The sequence below is a fragment of the Apus apus genome, chromosome 1, assembly GCF_020740795.1.
Source record: "Apus apus isolate bApuApu2 chromosome 1, bApuApu2.pri.cur, whole genome shotgun sequence".
Classification (NCBI taxonomy): domain Eukaryota; kingdom Metazoa; phylum Chordata; class Aves; order Apodiformes; family Apodidae; genus Apus; species Apus apus.
In genome coordinates this window covers 67570057-67594900 of record NC_067282.1, presented here as the reverse complement: position 1 = coordinate 67594900, position 24844 = coordinate 67570057, and the positions used below count along the sequence as shown (strand labels likewise).

General features: G+C 44.6%; 1 protein-coding gene across 2 annotated transcripts; it reads right to left on the bottom strand.

Annotated features, from left to right (window-relative positions):
• Window positions 1–7709: 7709 nt before the first annotated feature.
• On the bottom strand, window positions 7710–24788 carry QTRT2 (queuine tRNA-ribosyltransferase accessory subunit 2). Of its 2 annotated transcripts, none has more exons than XM_051639356.1 (8): window positions 24576–24788; window positions 23008–23063; window positions 20786–20862; window positions 18063–18272; window positions 15695–15894; window positions 12274–12425; window positions 10097–10214; window positions 7710–9096 (listed from the first exon to the last, which is right to left on the bottom strand). In XM_051639356.1, the coding sequence occupies exons 1-8, from the start codon at window positions 24770–24772 to the stop codon at window positions 8835–8837; spliced, it is 1272 nt and encodes a 423-aa protein (XP_051495316.1). In that variant the 5' UTR covers window positions 24773–24788; the 3' UTR covers window positions 7710–8834. The 2 variants fall into 2 exon arrangements, with proteins under 2 accessions (XP_051495316.1, XP_051495327.1); XM_051639367.1 differs by having other exon boundaries at window positions 24761–24777.
• Between the last annotated feature and the right edge of the window lie 56 nt (window positions 24789–24844).

Sequence of the window (24844 nt, the reverse complement as noted above, 5' to 3'; positions counted from 1 at the left end):
TAAACATCACAACCCACCCAGGTGTGAGCATGCACCTCCCAGCACCCTCCCAGGAGGGACACGAGGATCCTGATGACGGCTGCAGCTCTGAGGCATTTTTTTAGAACATAAAACACAGAAATAAAATAGGTTATGAATCCATTTTTCAGAAAAAGTGGTAAAATCTTGACTCGGGGCTGGAAAGGACAGCCAGCCAAGCAGCAACCTACTCTCCGTGGTGTCTCTTGATCTGCAACCTCACCACAGGCTGCTGTGCAGTAGCCATGATGGTAGAGGTGGGTACCAATCTTTGAAAACAAGGCAAGACAAGAAAACCCACCCTGAGCAGCTCTCAGTTGCTTAGTCCTCCAAGAATGGCAGGCAGAAGCAAGCAGAGAGCATCTCCACAGCTCACTGCCACCCCTTTGCAGACCACCAAACATATCTATTTAGGGTGCTATATGGTGGTTATTGCAGCTACTTCTGTGGCTTACATGGGTGCAGGTGCAACAGCAGATGTCCATCACAGATCAGAACCCCACATGTGCCCCATGGCTCTCAGCTGTGTTCTCGAGGACCATGATTTAAACTGGAGGTCTAGTAGCAAAAACATGGGTCACACAAGTTACTAACACCTTAAATGGTACCAGGAACCAAACTGAAGCCATCCAGAGCTAAAGTCCACAGTTCTGATGTTGAGTTTTACATTGTAAAACATAAACAGAGAAGAAACCATAACACACTCATAACATAACTCCCGTGGGAGTCAGCAGCAGGCAGGACAGGCACCAGGACATTCAGGAGTCTAAGCAGGAGACCACAAAGGCTCATGGGGCAGAAGGTAAAACAAGCTTCCATGAGGGAAAGTTCCTGCTGGGAAGGCAAGGAAATGATGGAGGAGGCAGGTTTCGCCTGCTGACAGGGCCCTGCTGCTCTGCAGGTGACACTGCTCAGCTAACATGCTCCAGCACACCTTGCAGCAGCTATTTGACATGTTGTCTTAAAGGTCTGAGCAGTAGCCAGACATTAAAAAGCCACATTTGCCAAACCACAACAAGGACAAAGCACTGACTTACAGAAAAACCTCTCTTCCCCAGGCAATCCTCCCTAAACTCCTTATGGAATGCCAGCTACTCAGCAGAGGTCAGCTGCACCCCGCTGCAGGGCTAGGCACACTCAGAGATTGCCATACTGCAGCCTCTCTGAGGGGAATCAGAGTAACCTGGGAACCTGCTTCCCTAGGCTGGTCCTCTGACCACAGCTGGGGTCAGCACAACCTGCTCAGGCTAGCAACTTCTCTGGAATGGGCAACCTTACACAAGAAAGAGCTTGTCTTAAGCTTATTGCAAAGCCAAGCCCTGTCTCAGTCACTTGTTACTGATGTGATGGTTTTTGAAGAACATCTAATCAATGCCAGCATTTCAAGGAAGGATCTACAGGCTGCAGGCACAGTGATGCTCAGAAAACTGCAAATAGGAACTACAGACACTCAGAGAACACTGGTACAAATCTGATTAGTTTCAGCCAAGTGTGTGATGGTTTGCTCATGAAGTGATGACAGGGTCTGGCAGCTTTCAGCCTGCAAACTCTCCTGGCTGTGAGGTGTCTCATCTCCCAAAAAGAATGGGCACACCAGTTCTCAGACCAATGCAAGTATCTCTAATCTGAATTACCTTTTGAGTGAACCACTGAAGTGAACTTTTCCTTATCTAATGGTAATAATGAATTAACACAGTTGTAATTTCCTGGCTGTATCTTACCACCTGACCTGTTGCCTTAGGAGCAAAGGAAGGCTCACAAGGCTACAGGCAATTTGAAGTGTGAGGGATTCAAAACCATACTTCTGCAAAGACAGCATCAGCTGCTACATACATCTTGCTGAATGACACTGAACAGGAGGTAGAAGACATCCCAGACCAATCCTGCCCTTCAAAGGCTACTGATCCAGCTATCTCTGTTACTCTCCAAACAGTCAATCTCAATTCAAGACTGAGCAGTGACCTTTCCTGTTCTGCTCTCCTGGCATCACTGATGCCACCCCTCCTTGGTTTCATACCACCTCAAGCACCAGAACAGAAGCCCATCAGCTCTGAAGCCAACCACACGTTTCTCCAACAGGGATGCTCTTTCTCTCCAAGCCCAGGCAAGGAATTCTCCTGAGCATCCTTCATGGTTCTGACCACACACCAATGAAATCCTTCCTGCCAGACACTAGTCTCATGTCATCCCTGAATGCCTCCGGAAATGTGAGGCAAAGAAAAAGAAAACCCCTAGAGCCAAAGAAGAAAACCAACATAATTAAAAATTAATTTCAGCATGATTTAAGCATCTCAGTGAGACAAGCACTAGGCTGCTGTATGTCTGGCAATGTGGGAAAGACCCTTCTGGTTCCCTGCCCTGGGGACTCCTGTCAGTTTTAATAAGTTCTATCCCATAGTTGTAGCTATGGCAAATTGAACAGCACAAATAAAGGCTACTTTTCACTGGCCAGAAGCACACTTACTACAGGACCTTACCTTTCTTACTGCCACCCTATGCCAGGGTGAAAGGGCTGTGATGCAGGTGGACTGGTCACCTTGCCATGTCTCAGCTGAGAGGCAGCAGCATTTCTGTCTGTCTGTGAGGGACGGGTGGGGAGATGGGCAGATCATTAACACTGTGATAGCACTGGCTGTGGGGAAATGGGAGCCAGGTAGCTGGGGTGAGTCCAGCACTCAGTCTCCATTCAGCTGCAGGTCTGAAGGCCACCAGCATTACTCTGTAGCCTCTCATGTTGGTGTGCAGGAGTATAGTAGCCATTGCTAAAGTTCCTGAACAACAGAATGCTTCTTCATCCTCAAGACATGCAGGAAACACGGGATGTAAAAAGGCACATGCCAGTGTCATCTGCAGCTCAGTGTTGGCAATGCTACATGTGGGCATACTGCACAGCTCCCACTTCTTTTTTGCTGGCCTTGCCAAATCCTAATCATCCTGTTTGCCTGTGCTCCTTCCTCCCAGATGCTCCACCTCCTGCTCCCTTCCTTGAAGATGCTGCATCTTTTTGAAGGCTTCAGCTGCCTTCCACTCTCTGTGTTCTCTCCCATCCCAGTTCACTCAGCTTCATCTGAGGAAAGCATCTGGCTTTCCTGAAGGTTCGTTTCCTCAGCTGTTTTTGGCGTATAGTAGCAATAAATGTGACATTACATTATAGATGGTTCCATTCTGGTCTGGGAAGCTCAGGACAGATTTGTAGCCTCTGCTGACCTCCTGCAAGATGTTGGCTACATCACTTCAATACCTCCCCTGATTACCTCATCAAAAGGCAAACCATCTGTACTGTTGTGGAAGGAGGGAGCAACAGGCACAAAGAAAGCATTGCTACAAAGCCACTTTCATGTTATGCTTTGCAATACATGTCCAACACCTCAGAAAGGCAATCAGCTCAAAAAAGGAAGGTATCACACACACAGAGCACTAGAATGGGCCCAGATCTAGGGATGGACCTTGAAACCACACGTTTCTTTTCTGAAAATCTGTGCTTGGCCATTTCATCTAAGGGACACAGTTTTTAGATCTTTTCTTGATCACCAATCTGCAATCAGCCTGCTCTGCAAGTACAGACAGGTGAGATACACCTGATCCTGTAGAGCCACAGCACGAATCGTAGCCATTGTCTTTCCCAGTACACTGACCATCCCCTTGACCAGAAAATACTTTACAGAGTAGCAGGGGGAAAGGGAAGACAGGAAACTGGCTAATCCTGAGCTATTTGGTAGACCCAGATGCCTCCAGCTATCATTTCTTTGTATAAGGTCTTGTCCCCACCACATTGCTTCTTAAATTTTCAGGCTGAAGCTTGAAATAACCCTGATTAACCAGTGTGAGGAACCAGCCCTCAGGTCCTATTGTGGGGAGTGGTATTGAAACACCATTGTAAGCTCTGGAACAAAACAAAAGGACTGCCTGACTCCTCTGGAAATAACAACAACTGATGTAGGAGCAGAGGGTGAAGAGGTCCACTTCAGTTGCTCGGTATGTCTCAACCAGGCTTATTCATCAGTGCAAAACAATTGCCTAAGGGCAACAGGCCTATAAAAGGAGGAGCTGTGATGGTGGGCTTTGGGAGCTTCACTGACACCAACTTTCTCCCACTGGCCAGATCCAGGACTGGTGAATCTGTTATCTGTCTATCTTTTCTTCTCCTATTCTCTTTCTTTCTGTCTCTCTCTCTCTCTCTTCCTTCCTAAATCATTTAGTAACGCAAGGCCTAACTCCATTTTTCTCATTGTGATTTCTGTGATCTAAACAATCAGCCTTTATGATTGCACAGCCTGACCATATATAATCACTGAAGTACCAGCTTTTATGAGTTATTACTTCTATAGTTTTAATTAAAGCTAATGTTCAAACACAGACCTTGAGTGTTGTTTCACTTTAATCCAATCTAGGAGTATCGGATGGTCGAGCATTTCTTTGGACCATAACATCTTAATCCTCTCTCTGGAAGGGCCAGGTCTGAGACCAAGGTTGGATTCAGCCACACCTAGGCTCGTCTCTGAGGAGTTTAGAAAGTGAAGGTGTCCAATTTGAATTTCCCTAGGTTGCCCAATCTGGGTCATGACAACCAGATTAACCCTTCTCATCCAAACCTGCTTCCCTGCAAGATGTTCAGGCACACAGAGCTGCCAAACAGAGCAGGCTTTCACTGAGGTTTTTGAAATTATGGAGAGTGAGCAAGGCCAGGTGCACGATAGAGCATCCCACTGTGTTGCAGCTTTACCTGACCAGTCTAATTAAATTTTACGGATGACAGATGTAAAAATAACCAGGAAGTTAAATCATCACCTCAGCGAGGCAGGGAAGGCATTGCCTCTCCCAGCCACTATGCCACCAGGGAGCAGGCTGTGCATCATGACAGACCCCATCAACACTGGCAACATTAACAGGGAAACAATAATTTTTTTGCTGTAGGAAGACAAGAAAACTTTGCTTAAGGAAGACATTAACCACTTTTGTGCCAGCACCAACTTTTCCAATCTAGATCCAACTTCTCAAATGGATTTAACTTCAGTCTCCTTTTGTTTGAAAGTCCTATATGCCTACAGAACATGATTAAGGAAGATGGTAACGTGCTTCTACATCTTTAATAGTCTGAAGAAGTGAATGTTGCATTACCACAAAAGAGATGAGCTCCTTAGTGAATTATGTAGATCACCCACTACAAATGAGACTATTAAATTTGCCTGCACCACCATCTACTTTGTTTATGCCTTCTGTATCACAGAGGAGTGAATATCTCTGAAATTACTGAAAATTATCAGGGCCCTTTGCCTGACAATTCAGGTTATGAATCAAAAATCAACAAGGTTCAAAAAAAAAAAAATACTTACCCAATGCTTGAAAGCACCTCTGAATCTGGAACCGATTTTTCTATGCATAAAAAGCCCATGATCTGAAAGCCCCCTGGGCCTAAGAGATGGAGAAAGAAACTGAACACTCAGCTAGAATACTTCCAGATTTGGGCAGCTCCTGCAACCCCGTAGTCACAGAAGAGCAGACCTAGAAACTGTCAGCTTGATACACAGTGTCATGGACACCAGGCCCTAGTAATCTTGAGGATGGATGGGGTGGGTGAATGTGTGGGGAAAGAAATTACATACCTGAAGGAAAGGAGGAAACACTTTAGTGACAGACCGTTCTGATTTTATTTTTTTAACTCAACACATTTTAAAGTACACCTTTGAAAATGCTAAAGAGTCTGCAATATTAAAATACCTCTGAGAGGAGGAAGTTACTGAGCAGAATACTGATGAGCCAGTCAGAAAGGCACAGGACTTAGCATTTAACATGTGGTCCTGCCAATTGTTCTCAGTAGAAGCAGAAGAGCATGAAAGATTTTTCTTCATCAAGGGGAAGGTTAGACTAAAAGCTGCTACGGGAAAGATGTTCAAGGGTGCAACGTTCCACCTCTTTTGTATTCTGCTCTGTTGTATTTTGCCATTCGGGGGATGGATGGCAGGCAAGGATGATTTTGCAGCCTTCTGTGCTAAGTAAATTTAGCACAGAAATTTTTCCACTCCACATTCATTTCCATTTTCACTTCTCTGTGAAAAGTTCAGTTTTCTTCGCGTAGTTTTCTTCCTCATATTAGGGCAAGAATTCTGTTTTTGAAAGAAATCAGATCTCTGCTTGGAAATAAAAAACTTTTAAGTTAGCATGAAAAATGTTGCTTAATTTTCACAATGTGAACTAGGAGGACTGACAGGTAGATTGAAAACTTGTGTTTACACAACACATTAAGCTTGTTTCTTGGTTAGTGTAGTTCATTACTGTGTTTGTAACAAAATAAGTAGATGCAGCTGGTCAATTTTTGCCCAAAAGGAAAATGTTCACTTTGTGCAGCTCTGGTACGCACATGCACACACATAAAAGCAAAAGAGAACCCTAACAGAAAACCTGATCACTATGGCTGGAACACAAACAGGAACACAGCAGCATGGAAAGATGGGAAGGCCAGAAGGAAGAACAGAAGGGTTATTGAGAATGGCATAGCAAAACGCACATTGGGAGACAAATTAAAGTGAATAAATCCTAATGATTCATAGCAGTGGGGCAGAATGGGAAGACTAAACACAGCTAGCTCCCAAAGGGTACAAAATGGCACTTTCAAACCTAGCAATAAAGCTACCAACCCAAGAAGAATGCAGGCAACATGAGGAGGACAAATTAGCTAGCGTCCCTTATCCTCCATGTCTTCACAGAGCATCCCTGAAAGACATCTTGGATGCAAGCATCTTGGTGCCTGAATGCTGGGCTGACTCTTGCATTCTGGGGATTTTGAGTATGTGTGCCTGAAAGAGCCAGTGTGTCAGTTTTTATACCGTTGTTGCCTCCAGGAGGGTTTTGCACTGACACTTGCAACATTGTAAAACACACGCTGCAGAAACAAGCATCGGTCCCACCACTACCACTGCAACTCCTCTTGAAAGAAGAATAAAACATTTTTGTCTCATTAGAACTCCTTGTCCTTTGAAAGGCAGGCAGACATTCTACCTCACAGTGCGTATCCAGTACACCATCTCCAACACTCCCAAGGCTGCATTAACATTGATAATCACAAGGTGCTTATGATTGTCCTCCAGGTGAGGACATTAGTCCCATATTTTAAATAGTTTGTGGCTGAACTATTCCCCATAATCTATGTTTAAAAACAAGAAAGTAGTTTTTGCACCGTTTCTTTAGGATGCTGTGGAACAGAAAGGTAGTTAGTGCAGCACAGTGAATAAGGCAGGAATGGCAGAAAGCACTGACACCATTGTGTAGCTGCCCAAGGAGACAGGGGGACACAGATGCAATACTGAGAGGGAAGCCAAAAACTCCTACTCTGCAGTACAGTCATTCTGATGCTGGATACTGTAATCTTAAAACATTGAAGAAATGCTGAAGAGCTAACTGTAGATTAATTACCTTAAGGTCTGCAACTTTAATTGTAGTATTTTTTTAAGCTTACTTCAGGTAGCAGAGTTCTTATAGAGGGACAGGTTGAGTGTCTTTAGCACTTCCAGGTCTGTTTTGGCATTCTTTGGAAGCAAATTATTTGGACCTCTGCTCCATGATCCTGCTCCTAGATAAGTCCATCAGGCTGTCCTCCATCAAGCTGCTAGGTTAAGTTCCCAGCAGACATCTTCTTGAGCACAACACTCAGACTCTCTGGTACACCACCTCTGTCACACACTGAGAAGCCAGCGTAAAGAATAAACATTGTTTATTGAATAAATCCAGGATTCCAAAGTAAGGGGCATAAAAAAATCTGAACAAGAGGAATGTGACATAACTAAGTCATATTTTAAAACCAGGAGCCGTAAGACTCTTTTCTAAGCACTTTTTCCTGCAAAAGAACCCTTCCACATCTCCATCTCACACTGATGTGTGCTATTAGCAGGAAAATAGCCTGCTATTTGACCAGTGCTAGGACAGATGGAAAGAATGGAACATTCACTATCACCTACATGCTAGTGTCAGAATGAAATCTTATTCCATACAAGTGAAAGGGTATAGAGCTAAAAAAAACGCCTCTGTAGCAGGACATGGATTAAACAATTCCTTTTCTTTCTGGCTGTAATGTCACAGAACGGGATTTGTGAGGCAGGGGTTTTCAAGGTCAGGCCAAGGTGAAGGGCCTCCTCCGAGCCCAGGGAACATCCTGCACTGCAGGCTGCCTGAGGGAGAAGTACACACACAGCTCCTCGTGCCACTGAACACAGCAGCACTTCCAGTCAGTTCTCTTCAGGGACAAAGCCACAAGGAACAGAATGTTAGACTGAGGTGTGATCTCTCATAGAGGAGCTGTATGATGAAACAACCACACCATTAGGATTTTCTAGAAAAATAATTACCTGCAATATCCATTGGGTATGAAATGAGAGTCCCAAGCAGCTGCTGAACCTCCAGGCAGCTGGATTAACGCTAAATACATGACCTGCTTCTTCCTCCATCACAAGTTCAGTAATTCTGTCCTTCCACATGGACAACCAACAGTGAGTAACTGAAAACAAAGCTATCCATACTGGTCTTGTGAGCTGCTTCAGCTCTTACATACCCCAAGAATGCACCAAACCAATTAACTGAAAGGGACATTTGAATAAGATCTTCCTTCCTTGCCAGGAAGTGAAATCTTCTTCAAATGTCTCCTTCAATTCACTCCAGAAAGTAAGCATTTTACTACTAACAGGTCCAGATGACCCTGCTTGCAGTCCACCTTACACAGTAGTGGCATTTTTGTTTAGACTTATGTGGGGGAGAAGAAGAACCGTTTCCCACACAGTGCCACTGGATAAGGATGTAGCCTGCAACCTCCTCTGTTGTCTCTTAATTCACTGGTCTGGCTTTGCATTTCCTGGGCCTTGAAGTGCTTGCCTGAAGACAAGCTTTTTCAGCTGATCCAGTTTATTGTCTCTTAAGGCATCCCGTATGGCGCTGAAGAAACTGAAGTAGTGCTGGAAGTTGTGCATCATGAGCAGGACACCAGCCAACAGCTCGTTGCTCATGAGGAGGTGATGGACGTAGGCACGGGTATGCCTCTGGCAACAGTAACAGGTGCATCCTTCCAGCAAAGGGCCAAAATCATCTTGGTATCTAAGGAGGAAGCAATGTTGGATAACATCAAAGGTCAGAAGACCCATTCAAGCCGTAAAGAGTCTCCAGTTACTACACAGCCTTTTGCAGAGACCTGAGCCTTAAAGTCTCGAGAGTCTGAACTGAGCTGCTGTAAAGATGCGTTGACATCTAAGACCAGCCTCACTGGCACAAAGGACTTCATAGAGCATGTCAGAACTCACCACAGAGCCAAAAGGCCACACACCTAAGTCAGACGATAACTTTTGACTACATCACAGGTAAGAGCAGAGAGAGGCCTTACCGGTGCCTTCCCTGACAGAAAAGCTGCAGTGCAAGACACACCTCACTAACTATCACACAGTCTGTGCAGGAGGAAACTACCAGAAACAAGGATTTACTGGTTCCACTATTCACAAAACAGTGTTCCTCTCTTCTGTGAGATGCACCATTCACAGAAAGTGGTGAGAGAATTAAGCAAAGTATCATAGTTGTCTACTCAGACAGCTTAGCAGTAGCTGTGGAAAACAGAAGGAAGAACAGGCAGCAACACTGCCCAAAGTTTTTATGAGGTATCCAGAGCTTTCAGAATTGCTCTGCAGCTGCCCAAACTGAGTCAGAAAGTGGAGGCTCTCCATAGTTTAAATAAAAGCTAGCATTTCAAGATGACCCAAGTAAGATGCCAAAGACGAAAATGATCCCCAGACAACCTTTGTGAAACTACTGTCTTTCAGCTGGAACACAGTTATAACCACAGCGTGTCTGCTGGATAAATTACCAGAAAATCCCTGTCCTTAGGTCAGGCAAAAGACAGCATCTTCAGCCATACACTGTTGCCTGGTAACAAGCTAGAATACTTGTCCACCACTTTCCATTCAAGGTCCCAGAGTACTGTCTTCAACACCTTTATGTTTTATGAAGTCTCCCATCCACCTTCTGACCACATGCACTCAAATACAGAACATAAAAGCATAATACACAGTCATACAGCTGCAGGTACTTTCCTCACAAACTCATGTACCTTTTGTCCTTCAGAAATATCTCAAATTGTGTCATTTCTGGGTCAGCTTTGAAGATTTCATCCTGGTCTTCTTCAGCACCATCCTTCTTCAGAACCTGGGCCCCATTTTGTTTTAAAACTGTTTTAAATAAAAAGACAACACAGCTTTTTTACAAACAGACAGCAAGGGCAGACAGAGGAAGGCTAGCAACCCTGCAGCAGGTATTTCTGCTAATCTCTTGCCAGATAAAAACTCCTGCCACATGTTTCTACCTCTTTTCTATAGTAAGCAACTATTTTTCTTCAATTGTCATAGGTTAGTTAACACAATTTTAGATTATTAAAACAGCAAGAGACAAGTGAAAACTCATCTCTTATATCTACTAAAGAATCAGAGCTGAAACAACAGTATGACTTTTTGCTGCTCTACTGAGCTGAATTCTTAATAAAATATCAAAAATATTTCCACTCTGAACTGCATACTGAATAGGATGCAATCAGCTGACCAAATTGATTTTATTGAAATTTTGTAAGAGTAGATAGGTAACTCATCTGCATTAAATCATTCTGCTTTCCATGCTGTGACAAGGCTCAGAGATTTAGATGCTTAAAAAAATAAAATAAAAAAAAATTGGAATGCAAAGAGGCTGGTTGCACTAGTGCAGAAGATGTAGATTCCACATCTGCCTTTTCAGCAGTCTACCTTAAAAATAGAAGATCACCCCAAAATTTTCTGTGTTTGCACCTTTAGGTTTGTTCTTAGGCAGGAAGTGGAAACATCAATATTACTGTTATACAATCCCTGTCTACTGAGTGTTAAACAGATACAGAAAAAAGAGATTGTCCTTACCCAGAATCTTATGGTTTAAGAGTAAGGTGAGACAAGGTAAAGAACAACAAACAAAAAGAAGCATTAAAAACCAGCACCAACCACAAAGAAACAAGATGTTCTGCTCTATTCAGCTGGTTTTGAACTATCCAGGCATGAAAAAAACACTAGGTTCTACCCAGGAGGAAAAATGTAAGATGCTTTTCTGTATTAAAAAAATGGAATAGGCTAAAACAAACAGCCCCTTGAGACAAACTTAATAGATGTTTTAATGGGTGACACACATGTTCCCATCTCACAGTGTAATGAAGTAATGAGTTATGAACATCTCCTTTTTGTTTTGATATGAACTGATGAATGCAAGGACAGAGAGGAAAGCTGCCTACAGAAATGGGATCCCTAACTCTTGTCAGCTAGAAAGAACAAGGGACTTAAAACCGTATTATTTAAACAGACATATACACGGTTCTAGAGGTAAGTCAGATCAAGTATCTTAGATCTCCACTTAATAGGCCCAGCCTTCACTACTAATGGCAATAGAACATTTGCCAGTGGTGTCAAACAAAACCCCCTCTATTCAGTGTTTAAGAAATATTTAAGCATATTTTGGGCTAATGAAACATTCAGATCACAGGCTCAGGCCTCAAGTTTGCCTTAACAGGTTTCACACCAAAATACCCCACCCCCTCTATTCTGCCTTGGTGAGGCCACATCTGGAATACTGTGTCCAGTTCTGGCCCCACAGTTCAAGGACAGGGAACTGCTTGAAAGAGTCCAGCGCAGAGCCACAAAGATGATAAAGGGAGTGGAACATCTCTCTCATGAGGAAAGCCTGAGGGAGCTGGGTCTCTTTAGCTTGGAGGAGACTGAGGGGCGACCTCACCAAAGTTTACAAATATGTTAAGGGCGAGTGTCTGGAGGGCAGAGCCAGGCTTTTTACAGTGATGTCCAGTGATAGGATAAGGGGCAATGGGTGCAAACTGGACCATAGGAGGTTCCATATAAACATCAGAAAAAACGTATTTACTGTGAGGGTGAGAGAACACTGGAACAGGCTGCCCAGAGAGGTTGTGGAGTCTCCTTCGCTGCAGACATTCAAAACCTGCCTGGACAAGTTCCTGTGTGATGTGTTCTAGGTGACCCTGCTCTGGCAGGGGGGTTGGACTAGATGATCTTTCGAGGTCCCTTCCAACCCCTAAGATTCTGTGATTCAAAAAGCAACTCTTGACAGTGGAATTCCAGTTTTTCCACTGGTTACTGCTCTTACTTTGGAAAAAAAAAGCTCAAATGTCAATTCCTCCAAAGCATGAATTATGCTAACCACAATACTGGCTAATACACTAAAAATTACAATGATCAAGAAGCCTACCTGCTGCTTCAGAATCTGGATGACAGTCATAACTGAAAACCAAGGCACAGCCTCTCTCTGTCACTTGGAAGGGAAAGAAACTCTCAAAAATGTCCACTCCCCTTTCAATGCACTCGAGCACCTCGTCTGGTTTGCCTACACCATGGATGATTCTGTAAGAGACACACAAGAAGAAAAATTGAGCATATGCTGAGTAGAAGCAAGCAGGTACCTGAAGGAAATGACACATGAGCAGCATGTGTAGCTTATTCCCCTGCAACTGTTAACGAGAAGGCAAAGGGGTACAACTATCACCACTCAGAATCCTGCGTGCTTCCATTTCCCCATCTCCCACTTACCCAGTAGCTGGCAGGCTTTTCTTTATCTGCCATTTGGAAGACAGCAATAATCCTTCATTTACTGCTAAAAAGCTTAACTCTCTTTGAAGTGATTTGGTTTCTTTCACACACACATAAATACACTTAGATTCAAAATTCATCTAACATCTATGTCATAGAACGGATCATTTCCTTAGTCATGTTTGTGCCCCAGGGAACTACTGGTTTCCAGACACAGGGACTTCTTTGCTTGGTAACTGTTTAAGAGACATCCTAAAAAGACTTGATAAAGAGCAGCAGAGACAGAAGTAGATGGCTGGTCAAAGATAAAAGTTCTTCAGATGACAGACACATTGTATAGCACTTGGAGAACTGCCTGCAGGAGAAAGCCCTAATGAGAAATGTCATTGGAAAGAAAAGTTCCTTGCATTATTCTTCCCTCCTCTTTACACTCTACCTGCTCAAATGATTTACCCGGAAACCTGGGCTGTAATGTTTCCTGGGACATGGCATTAAGAGCCAGGAAGAGCCCAGCTGGATTGCCATCAGTGATAATAAAATGATCCCACTGCTAGCCAAATTTATCTGGCAGCTTCCCTGAGGGTGGGTGAAGCAGAAGAGAATGGAGAAGTGCCTGATCTCCTGCAACTGTATGGCTGGGCTGACAGAAGCAGAAACTAATGTAGGGCAATGATCTAAACAGATAATTAGGTAAACACACAGGGACTGATAAATGAAATCACAAGGTGCCATTTTTAGGCACTTTTCTAAGTACTCCAATTAAACAGATGAGCACAGAATAAGGATTGGAGAAGTTTACAGCACAAGAGTCTTACGTATCAGACTCTCATGGCAGGGAGAAAATCATAATCATTAAAACAGCAGCTCTGCTGCACAAGGAGAAACATTTGCTCTTGCAAGAATTCTAATGTTATTGAAAAGGAAAATAAATTTTACCAAGAGACTTCAGAACATTTAGATATATGAAAGGACTCTAAAAGGTATATTCATAAGATCATTTCACCATCACACAAAAAGCTGTTCTTCACTCAAGAAGCAATTGAGAGTGTTTGTCTTCTAGAGAATTTCATATTGGGGTAGAACACAGCTGCAAAACAACTTCTCCAGCTAGAATGGTAAAGGTGGCTCATAAAAGCAGGATTGTCTGAAATTCACTTAAGGTACGTATCAGAACCCCCCTAGGGCTAACCACCTTTTTTTCCTACAGAGGTGAGAAACACTTGTCTTAGACAAGCTGTCCTGGTTTGAGCCAGGATGAAGCTATTTTTCCTTTTACTAATCTTCAGTAAGCTTTCTTTTAACTAGTACCAGAGTGTTCCAATTAAGACTGATAACAGTGGAATGTTTTTCTAACTGCTGGGTCTTCAAGGTCGCACCTTCACTCTGCTGGCTCAGACACTACGGGGAGATCTGTGAGCCCCCCGTAGGAGGCTGAGTTAGACAGACAGCAAAACTGGCCAGAGATATTCCATTCCATATATCTACGTAAGCTCAGGGGAAGGTCAGAGATCACAGAAGACAACTTCCTTCCTGCTGCTTCTTCTCTTCTCTTCCGTCCATGGATGGCATCTGGGGAGGACTCCAACCATCCAGCACCATCGACCCCCAGGCTCGAGCTCTCCTGACCCTCAGCACTTTGTGCTCTCTCCAGCAGCTCTGGAATTTTTCAGGACTGTTTGCAGCTATGGAGAGTGCTGTGGGAGTTGCTGGGGGTGGGGGGAGGCGAGAGGCTTTTGCTCATACCTTAACATATTTGTATATAATTGTATATATTTTCTTATATCATTAGTGATTAATTAAAGCTGTGTAGCTTAGTTTTCAATCCAGCCAAGTCTCTCTTTTTCTCTCTCCTTCCCTACCTGGGTGGGAGGGGGAGGGGATCAAGACCATTGTTGTCAGACCTGAGTCAAACAGTGACACAAGCAAATCATTTGATAGATGAGGCAGATGCACCGGTAGCCACTAAGGTTAGCTGAGCAGATTGGACTCCAGTGCTCCCAGGGGATCTTTTTAAGTAGCTCAACAAGACAGGACAGCAACAACACAGCAAGCTTTCTAATTGTCAGGAAAATTCAAGCCCCAGGCACAGTTAAGCACAAACAAGCTGCAACACCAGATACATGCTTTCGCATTTGATTTCCTTTTGGACACCATTAGGTCAGAGCAATGCTCAGCTAGCAGAGGGCAGCACAGCTACATAAAGATGAGGCCTGAGTCATTCTCATCATGAAACACTGAAAAAAAACACCCATAGTACTTCTGTTGCAGCTGATCTTGTAAGAGCAACACAGGCAAAAGCCAGCAAGCTCAACCCAACGATAAAAAACCCCTTCACTTCTGAAACACTGGCAAATATAGCACCCATTTTCTAGAAGTTTTTGGTTACTGTCTGTCCTTTGTTAGCATCAAGAATGCTGCTACTTCTGTCCAGTTGCTGGCATGGATCTGACGGGCATAACTAACAACACATAATGCACAACAATCCCCACACTATGCCATCCCAAGCAGAGGGAACAATTGTTTTGGACCAGCCTGTACCACCTCTGGTCGTTCAGAGGCTTGGTGCCTCAGGCACTACTAGGTCAGAGCTGGTTGCTCTGCTGTAAGCACTGGCTTGTTCTGTCAGTATGCCTCTCTACACTCCTCCAGCTCAGACCAGAGAGAACTGGAAACATAACAATTTTCTGAGAAGAGATCCCTGTAAAATAGGTTGATAATAACGTTTTTGTTTGAGCTGAACTTCCAAGTAAACCATGGCCTAAGAGGCCAAATGCAAGCCGCCCAGACATGTCCTATCTGTAAATCTTCATAAATAAAGATTAGTTTAATTAAAATGTGATTATTCTCCAAACGTTGGGAATACTCAAACCCACAGTGTGTGGGCAGCTTGGAGTCAGTTGCAGCTAAAAATTGAAGCAAGGGTTGAAGACTGCAGCCTGAGTGGTAGAACTTATGCAGCCTGGCAGATACACAGAACTGTGCAATACAGTGATTATTTCCTACAGTGATATTACACAGCAGCCTGTAGATGCTGCTTGTAATAGGACAGATGGATTTCTTGGGACGCTGCCCACACAACTTACCTTGGTTTATCCTCTGGCAGCTCTGCTGTGACAGAAGCTATCAGGTTCAACTTGGTCTCCTTAGCCATGGCACATCCCTGGAAGCCATCTAGCAGAAAGCCACCCACAGGTCGCTTGGCAGTCTCCCTGGCTGATCGGAGTCTCTCTTCCAAGATATCTCCACCTTCAATTGCTCCAAACATTACACTTCCTTGTAGTTCCTGGCCCAGGAGAAAGCTACAAGTGTTAGATGTTGTGAAGGACCAGACCTTTCCTCACACGATTATAATATGCCCTTTAGCTCAGCAGTCATAACTGGCTTAAAGATGGCTGCTCCACGTGGCACTTTAAACCTTCTCCTGCCTGCCTCTCCTGCCAGAAAACAACAGCTCAGACACCATGAGGAGGTAGCCAGCTGCCAGACAGGAGCAGTGGTGGAAAACAGCAACGATGTTGCAAACCACAAGTCTGCCTGGTGACAGCAGTGGCAGGAAAAAGTCCCTGCCTGATTGACTGAGAAGCCCCAGACACAAGAGACTGGCCAATTGGGAGCAAAGGAGACCCATAAAAGAGACAGCATGGAGGGTGCTTTGGGCGCGCTTTTGGATGGACACAGAAGCTGCTGCTGCTTGCTCTTGGGGGGTGACCTGCTCCTTGGGGGTGCCTGCCAGCCAGAGGGTGCCTGCCTGCCAGAGGTCCCCGATCCTGTTTACCTGCTAGTCCCGACTCCTGGCTCGTCCCGACTCCTGGCTCGTCCCTGCTACTCTCGGCTAATCCCAGCAGCCCCAGCTCGTCCCGCCTCACCCGCGGCTTTTGCAGTCCGGCTCCCGGCCTGCTTGCCTGCGGTTCCTGCCAGCCTGCCTGCGGTCTTTGCTTCCGGAACCCAGTTGCCTGCAGTACCTGCCTGCTGCTGAGCAGGTGAGACATCTTCCTGCCAGCCATGGTTGTAAGACCAGGTTGCAAGGGAAGTCATCCGCAGCTACTATAGAAGTACCTAGACCATCTCAGGAACAAAGTAAGGGATTGTATTTTGGGTATAATTCTCTCCCTGAGGTGTTCCTGTCTCACTCACCTGCACACAAACCATGACCCTATATGGGACAAGCGTTGGGCATATCCCTCCCTCCTCCTCCCCTCTGTGTGATAATAATAATTAATCTGGGTGTGTAAATAAGGCCTATCTATATATAAGTATTACAGCATATGTAAGTTCTTGGTATTTGGTGTTTTAAAGATATTTCACAGCTCCTATGTCTTTTAATTACCTTATTTGAGTCTCCTGCCCCAAATAGTTTTATTTTTCCCCTCAATAAACCGTGTATTTGTAAATTCTAATTGGGGATTGGCTGCTGTTATTGGAAACACTAGTGAGCATTGAACAAGTGTCTCACCCGAAAAGTCAGTGCCGAAGTTCACTGCTCCTCTCTGAGAGGCAAGCGCTGCGTGCGGACCTCTCGGCAGCTCCCGATAAGTTAAATTCACTCCAAAAAGGAGGTACAATAGGTCGCAGATCATGACAGATGTTCTGTCATCTGACATCTCACAGCCCGGGTTCCAGATGCCTGCTATGTAAGCCCCACATTCCCAGGAACTTGCCAGAGCCAGTGTTTCATCCTAAGTTAGACTATTCCCCACACAACACCGTAAAGTCCAAGTGTAAGGTAGAAACAACAATCGGAGAGAAAAGGTTCTGCTCCTTATCTTGATACTGACTCATTAAGAATTTTGGTGCTGTCCTTCCCACCTCCCTGTATAAGGTAATCATCACAGATCATCTTTGTACACAGCTTTTTATAGATGGTACTTCAGCACTACATATGTCAGTGCAGAATACTAAGCAGGTGCCATCCTGGCTGTCAGACACCGGATCTCACAATGAATTGCCTTTCAGGGAATGGCACTATTAGCTCCTGTCACCCATTTTTCTTTCTAGTACAGATTCAGACAGATTTCCTTTCACCAAAAGGGAGCTGCTGGAAGAAACTGGCAAATTCTAGCAAGTCCTCCCTCACCTGGAACTGATGTGATTTCAGAGCAGAATTATGGGTTTTCTCAATCTGAGTAAGAAGATCCTACTCTGCCCACGTATATAGCATGAAGGTAAGTGAAAGAAATTGACTACAGTCCAAAGGTGGGGGGGAAATTAGTTCTCAACTAGGAAAGATGGGTATCCTGGTGCAGGAGGCAAGTTATTAAAAAGAGGAGACTGGCAGAAGGAAAACCCATCGTGCTACTGGTTATACTTCATCAGGAAAGTCACCTTGGGCATTCTCTGATGCATAAGTGTGACACAATTTTCATACTAAATCATGTCCTGGGACTGGCCCAGATGCAGCAGAGACCAAAACACATCTGCGGAGCTATTGGCCCGATATTTTGGCATCCTTACCGGTGATTTTTCTAGCAGTTGAAGGCACACATCCAGGAAGGAAAGTGACCTATCCACAGACTTCTTGGCCCTTTTTCTACTACCTTCCCCAGAAAGGGTGTCTCCATCAGAGATGCACTGAAACCAATCTGGCTGGATGGCCCGCTGTATGTCCATGAACTTGGAAGCTGTCACTTCCATGCGCCCCGAGTTGCCCCACAGGGACACTGTCTGTCAAGGGAGAACAGGGATGAACATTAGTTGCAAAAGATAACAGATCTTAGGGCTCAAAGGAGACAAAGAACTGGTCTGGTGAAATACCAGATAATGGAATGATACTTCATAGGTAAGTTCTCCAGGAGCACGGTTCAGACAATCAGCTGCATTTGGCACAATGAGTGAAAGGAGATAAACGGCCAAACTGGGATTTCTGGGATAACCTTGGTTGAAACCATCACATTCAACACAGTCACTTCTCCATATGTTTGGAAGTCTCTGAAATAGTGCAGCTGGCCTATCATCACACAAATTAGAGGAATAATTGGGGAAAAAAAAAAAAAAAAATCACTATCAAACTTACACTGTCATCTCATGAAAAGCAGCAAAGGCTGCAATGGGAAATACAGCTCACTAGTCTTCTGTACACAAAATACCAAGCACAGAAGAAATACACAGCCTTCAGCCTGAGCCAAGGTAAGAAATGGCAGGCACTCATAAGGATTTCACACAGTCTTCTCAGTCTTTCCACACACTGTTCTGTGTGCACACAGGCCTCCATCTTCCACTTGAACTACATGCTACCTTTAAAAGATTTTACAGCAAAACTAAAGCACCTGTACCACACAGAGAGGTTATGTTACCTGAACATCTCTGAGCTAGCAGATGCCAGGATTCAATTCACTAAACTCTCAAAATGCTACTGTAGCCACTGCCAGTACACATGCTATCATGGTTTATTCTGTTCTGCAGAATTTGTAATTAACCTGTGAGTACAGCTTGGCAGTTGCTTTTATTGCATTTTTGTTAAGACTTGTGACACCGCTGTTCCAAAATTTTAAAGGTGTATTCAAGCAATTTAAGTATTGGGCTTGAGCCTTTTAAATGTTAGTTCTTTTCATCTGCAGCTCCATTAGTGCTTTTTTAAAAGAGGAATGGTTTTCAGCTATCAGAAATAGCTTATAGCTTGAAGTGGTTTGGGGACTTTTGAGGGCTTGAGGCTTTAAACACATTCTCCTAGATAATGCCAGACAGATTAAGCAGTGCAGTTTTCATGCATACTAATTCACAAACTGAATTTTATCAGCTGATGCAAAAAATACTAGCAGAATTTTTTTTTTTTGCTTCTGTCTCCAGGATTGCATAAATACACATCTGTTGACCATTCATCCATCTCTCCTGATTACTTTTGGCCTCATCAATCAATTTCACTAAATTTGAGGAACAAAGAAATAGAGAGGAGTCTCCAAAGTGGTAACATTTTTGTGAACTTCCCATTAATTAAAAACAAAACAAAACCAGCAACTCCAGAGGAGGGAGATCTCAAATTAGTATCTGCAGAGTGACTGGAAGGCAGCAGCTGCATGTTGTTCTGCAGGAGCATGTTGGCCAGTTAGTACTTGCTGCCTCTTCTTCAAGAGCATCAAGGAACAGCTGCTTGCCAAAGAGCACAGAGTGTAATCACTTCTAGTTACCCTCATTCTGTTCTCCAGAGGAAAAAAGCTGCTGTAATACATAAAATAGCCATGTACCTTTGAAAACTGAGCGTCACCCCATGATTATTTAAATCCAGCCTGTGCCAGGCTTTGCAGCACATAATCCAGAGCTTTCTATTCCATTGCTTTCAAAAGCTTTCATAAGTCTTTGTCAGCATAGATCCAGCTGGAGAAGGCCTTGCAACAAGGTGATAAAAATCTTCACCAGCTTAAAAAAAAAAAAAAAAAAGCCAAATCAATCCTGCAAAACCCAGGCTTAGATGGCTGCTCTCACCTCACAGCTGCACAATGGTGAGCTTCATGTAATTCCTTCCCTGCCAAAAGACAGGACTCAGCCTGGTTCCCAGCAGCAAAGAATATAAACAGACAGCTGGATGGCAGCAGTTATCCTCTGTCATTCAGTGACCTTTCACCAAATGTGACCATACCCAAACAGGCCTTGGGACTGGCCATATCTGAGCAGGCTTCAGGCGTGGCCCCTCCAGGCCAGAGCTGTGGCAGGCAGCAGGTCGCACGTGGATCACACAGGGAACATGCGTGCCTGTGGAATGGGATGGGCCAACATCTGCAAGACTACACAATCCTGGATTGCTGAGCCACCTTCTTGGAGAAATACTAATTTCTTCCCCTCTGTGGGCCTGTAGCAGACTGTAAACACACACACAGAGGTTCAGGTTTGCTGCTTATCGAGGCATCACCATAAGCTTGTACAGCATACAAGCTAAAATACATGTATTTTCTTTTATCACCATATTAACCACAACAACATGAGAGTCCAGAGCTCTCCTTTCTACCTGAATCCCACGTAACTCCGGGAACTGTTCAGGGAATGCACTGCCAAGTAAGAAAATGTCCAGCTTTATCTAGTTGGAGGTATGAACATGTAAATTACATCACTCTGCAAATATTTATTCTTCTACAAAGCATAAAAAGCCATCTTGTAGCTGTCTAAGCACACCCACACAGATGAGGGGAGGACTGGCAGCTTTCTTTTGGGGACTTAAGTTGCTTCTTGCAAATCAGTTACTGTACCTTGTTAGTGTTGTAGCCAGATGGACAGGGAGCAACTGGGTCATGAAGGGAGCAGTACAGCACCATGTCTGGCATACCTGGTTACAGAGCGACAGAGTAGAGTTTCATGAACCAAAACAAAGCCAGTGCAAATATGTGGTTTGTTAATTTGCAAAAGGAAAGAGGGTTTTCTCTTACACACAGAATATCTGTTTTGAAAAAAAAAATTAAAAGTAGTAATAATTGTTCAACTGATCTCAGCACCAAAGAAGGCAGACTTTTCCCCCAGCTTTACTAGGTGCTGGGAGGAGAGCACAGCATCAGGACAAACCATCAGATAATACCTTTTGGTTCTGCAAACCACACAGCTCCTCTGAGGTTTTATTTATGTTTCTTCTTGATTAATACTCCTACTACTGAAATTTGCTAGAGCCAATAGCTGACTCACTTGGTCACTCAACTGATACACTGGAGACATCTGACATTTGACATCATCTAAACTGAGCAACAGCCTCAAGTTTATAACTTTTAAGAAAGGACAATGTATAGAGAGAGAACAGATCAGCTACAGAAATGAGAAATCTATCATTCCTGCCAGATTGGAGGTTTCAAATGTCATACAGAAAAGTAGATAGTATGTCTAAATGATAAACAGTCTTCTCTTCACAGATAATCACTGAAATTGGTGAAGACTCCAAGGAGTTTCAGGTTAAATGATTTTCAATTTTTCTTGAAGGAATAAGTTGTCCAAGGCAATTGAAGTTTACTGAGAGTTGGGTGCAAACTGCCTTTGGAAATCTAAGCCATAAAGCTGCATATGTAAGGAAGTGCACATCCAAAATCTTGATCTGTTTGTTGGGTTTTTTTAAGAACTTGGCCTAATGATAAGGACAGAAATGCTAAAACAGTTTTTAAAATTACAATAATTTGCTTTCATAAAAATGCCTTAATTTTGATGAAAGTATTAGCAGCTCAAAGGTGTTTTTTCTTGCAGTCCATCAGATTCCTTACATAAAGAACTGTCTGTACATTATAGAAATTAAACAGACATGCCATCACTTCAACAGGATTTACCCTATACCCAGTATAGCCTGAGCTATGTAGACAAACAGAGCGCCCCACAGAAGCAGCTTGTTGACTTGGTTGATCATCCTCCAGTTGTCTGAGCTACCTCCCCAGATACAAATACAGACTATCATATGGATAGATGATATCCAGTGAAAGCACCTGCTTTCACTCAGGTTCCTTTGCCACATGAGCCCAATGACAGTTATCTTGGCGGCATACTGCACACAGTCAGCTCTTTACTGATCTGTTATGACAACCAGAGAAACACTCAGGACAGCCACAAACACAGGAACTGCTGCTTTACTCATTCTTAACAGCAAGGTGTTAAAAGATTTTGTTCAGGAACTAGTCCAAGAATGGAGTACAGGGACTGATAAAGATCATAGTAGCTGAGGGCTACAGACGGCCACATTGACTGTTCTGCATTTGACTATCAGTCAAATATATTCCTAAAACTATTTAACATGGAAAAATGGAAGAATACAGGGAGCAAGTCCAGTCTGACTGCTAAACTGACAGGAATAAAGGACAAGGAAAAATCAGCTTCTCCACCTGCTTCTTTAGCTTGTCACATCTCCTGCAAATTAATTGTGGGTCCTCCACCTAACATCTTCTCAGAACAGGAGCAGCTCAGAGGCAGAAGTGTCCACCAGCTGAAACTGATGTGATGTGGGGTGCTTTACCTCTTTATTCTTCAAGACTGGACAAAGATTTCATGTTGGAAATCATCAGATTAAACCAATTGCTTTATAAGAATAAAACAAGCCAGCTTTAGCAGAAGTATTTGGACAGCTATATGGGGAAGGCCATTTTCATGAGAATTTCTAATTCTCCTCATCGAAACTTAGAAACTGCATTTGGCAAGACTCATTTGCGGCACTGGCTAGCGGCTACACCAAAACCACTCTCATTTCTAGTCTCAACTTTTGGGTTAAGCCCATCTCAGTCAGTGCTGAAGCCCCAAGAAGGTTGGGTGCAGAGAAGGAGAACTAAAGCAAAATCCAACATTTTTGTAGCTCGTTTGACAATCTCTGGCCATATTAGTGTTTCATACAGCATACTATTTCAAGTATTACTTAGCACCACTTTGAGAAAACACCTATGGTACTGCCTAAAAATACAGCAGGGTCCATCCACGTTACCTCTCCAGACATACAGGCAAACACACACTTTACCTATAAATTTTGCAGCTCCTCCTTTATATTCTTCCAGGACATCATGAAGTTCTGCCCTGCATCCAGACATAGAAACACATTAGCTAAGCAAACAACTGTCAAGAAAGACTAATGGTTTCTATAACTAAGGTTTTCCTTTCCATACTTCCATGTTCTGTGAACGTGGATTGGTTTAGGCACTGATAGCTGCCATCTAGCTATGAGGCAGGAAAGGAGTGGCAGAGAGAACTTAACCAGAGACACAGAACTCAAGAATCACAGCTTGCAAACCGGGACACTCATAGTTCTGTGGCAAAGAGGCAGAGCTTTTAGCCACACTGACCAGCAACCACTGACTTGCTGGAGAGCATAAAGTGACACTGTGGCTTTCTGGGTATTATTACTGACATGCATCACTCAACAACTACAAAAGCTACAGCAAGGAGAACTTCTAATAAGCTTTACGACGTTAATCTTTCCTTTCAGTTGCCACCTGCCTAACTAGTTTCAAGAGCTGGCTGCTTCTAAAGCTGGTTATCCTGCTGGGAAGACGACCATGAAGTCGCTAAGAGGGTTTTGGCCAAAATGCGCTTAAAACTTATCACAGAATCACAGAATCACAGAATCCTAGGGGTTGGAAGGGACCTCGAAAGATCATCTAGTCCAACCCCCCTGCCAGAGGAGGGTCACCTAGAGCACATCACACAGGAACGTGTCCAGGTGGGTTTTGAATGTCTCCAGTGAAGAAGACTCCACAACCTCTCTGGGCAGCCTGTTCCAGTGCTCTGTCACTCTCACAGTAAAAAAAAATTTTCTGATATTCACCTTAAACCTCCTATGCTCCAATTTGTATCCATTACTCCTTGTCCTATCACTGGACATCACTGAAAAAAACCCTGACTCCATCCTCCTGACACTCGCCCTTAACGTATTTGTAAACATTGATGAGGTCACCCCTCAGTCTCCTCTTCTCCAAGCTAAAGAGACCCAGCTCCCTCAGCCTTTCCTCATTAGGGGAGATGTTCCACTCCCTTAATCATCTTCGTGGCTCTGAGCTGGACTCTTTCAAGCAGTTCCCTGTCCTTCCTGAACTGAGGGGCCCAGAACTGGACACAATACTCCAGATGTGGCCTCACCAAGGCACAACAGATGGGGAAGAGAACCTCCCTTGACCTACTAACCACACCCTTTCTAATACACCCCAGGATGCCATTGGCCTTCTTGGCCACAAGGGCACATTGCTGGCTCAGGGGCACCCTCCTGTCCACCAGGACCCCCAGGTCCCTTTCTCCTACACTTCTCTCCAGCAGGTCAGCCCCCAACCTGTACTGGTACATGGGGTTGTTCTTCCCCAGATGCAAGACTCTACATTTGCCCTTGTTGAATTTCATCAAGTTTCTCCCCGCCCAACTCTCCAGCCTGTCCAGGTCTTCTAGGTTCCTCACACCTCCACCCGCTCCCTACCAAACCACTGCACCTCCCCTCGACGCGGGAACAACACAGGGAAAACCGACTCCCACGTCCCGCCTCACCCCCGGGGAAGCGAGGAGCTCGGCTGCCCCCGCAGACCTCCCCGCACCGCTACTCACATGGCGGGCAGGCTGAGCTGGGCCACGGCGGGCACCCCGCCGACCTCCCGCAGGGTGTCGTGCGTGAGGTGAGGCGCCGAGCCGCTCCGCAGGTACAGCAGGCAGCCCGGCAGCGCCAGCGCGCCGGCCCCGCTCCTGCCCAGGCCCGCCAGCGTCCCCAGCCGCCCGCCGCCCGCCCGGCACACCTGCAGCTTCATGGCGGGCCCCGCAGCGCTCCGGGCAGCGGCGGAGAGGCGGAGCGGGCCTCCCCGCCGCCCCCTCCCGCCCCA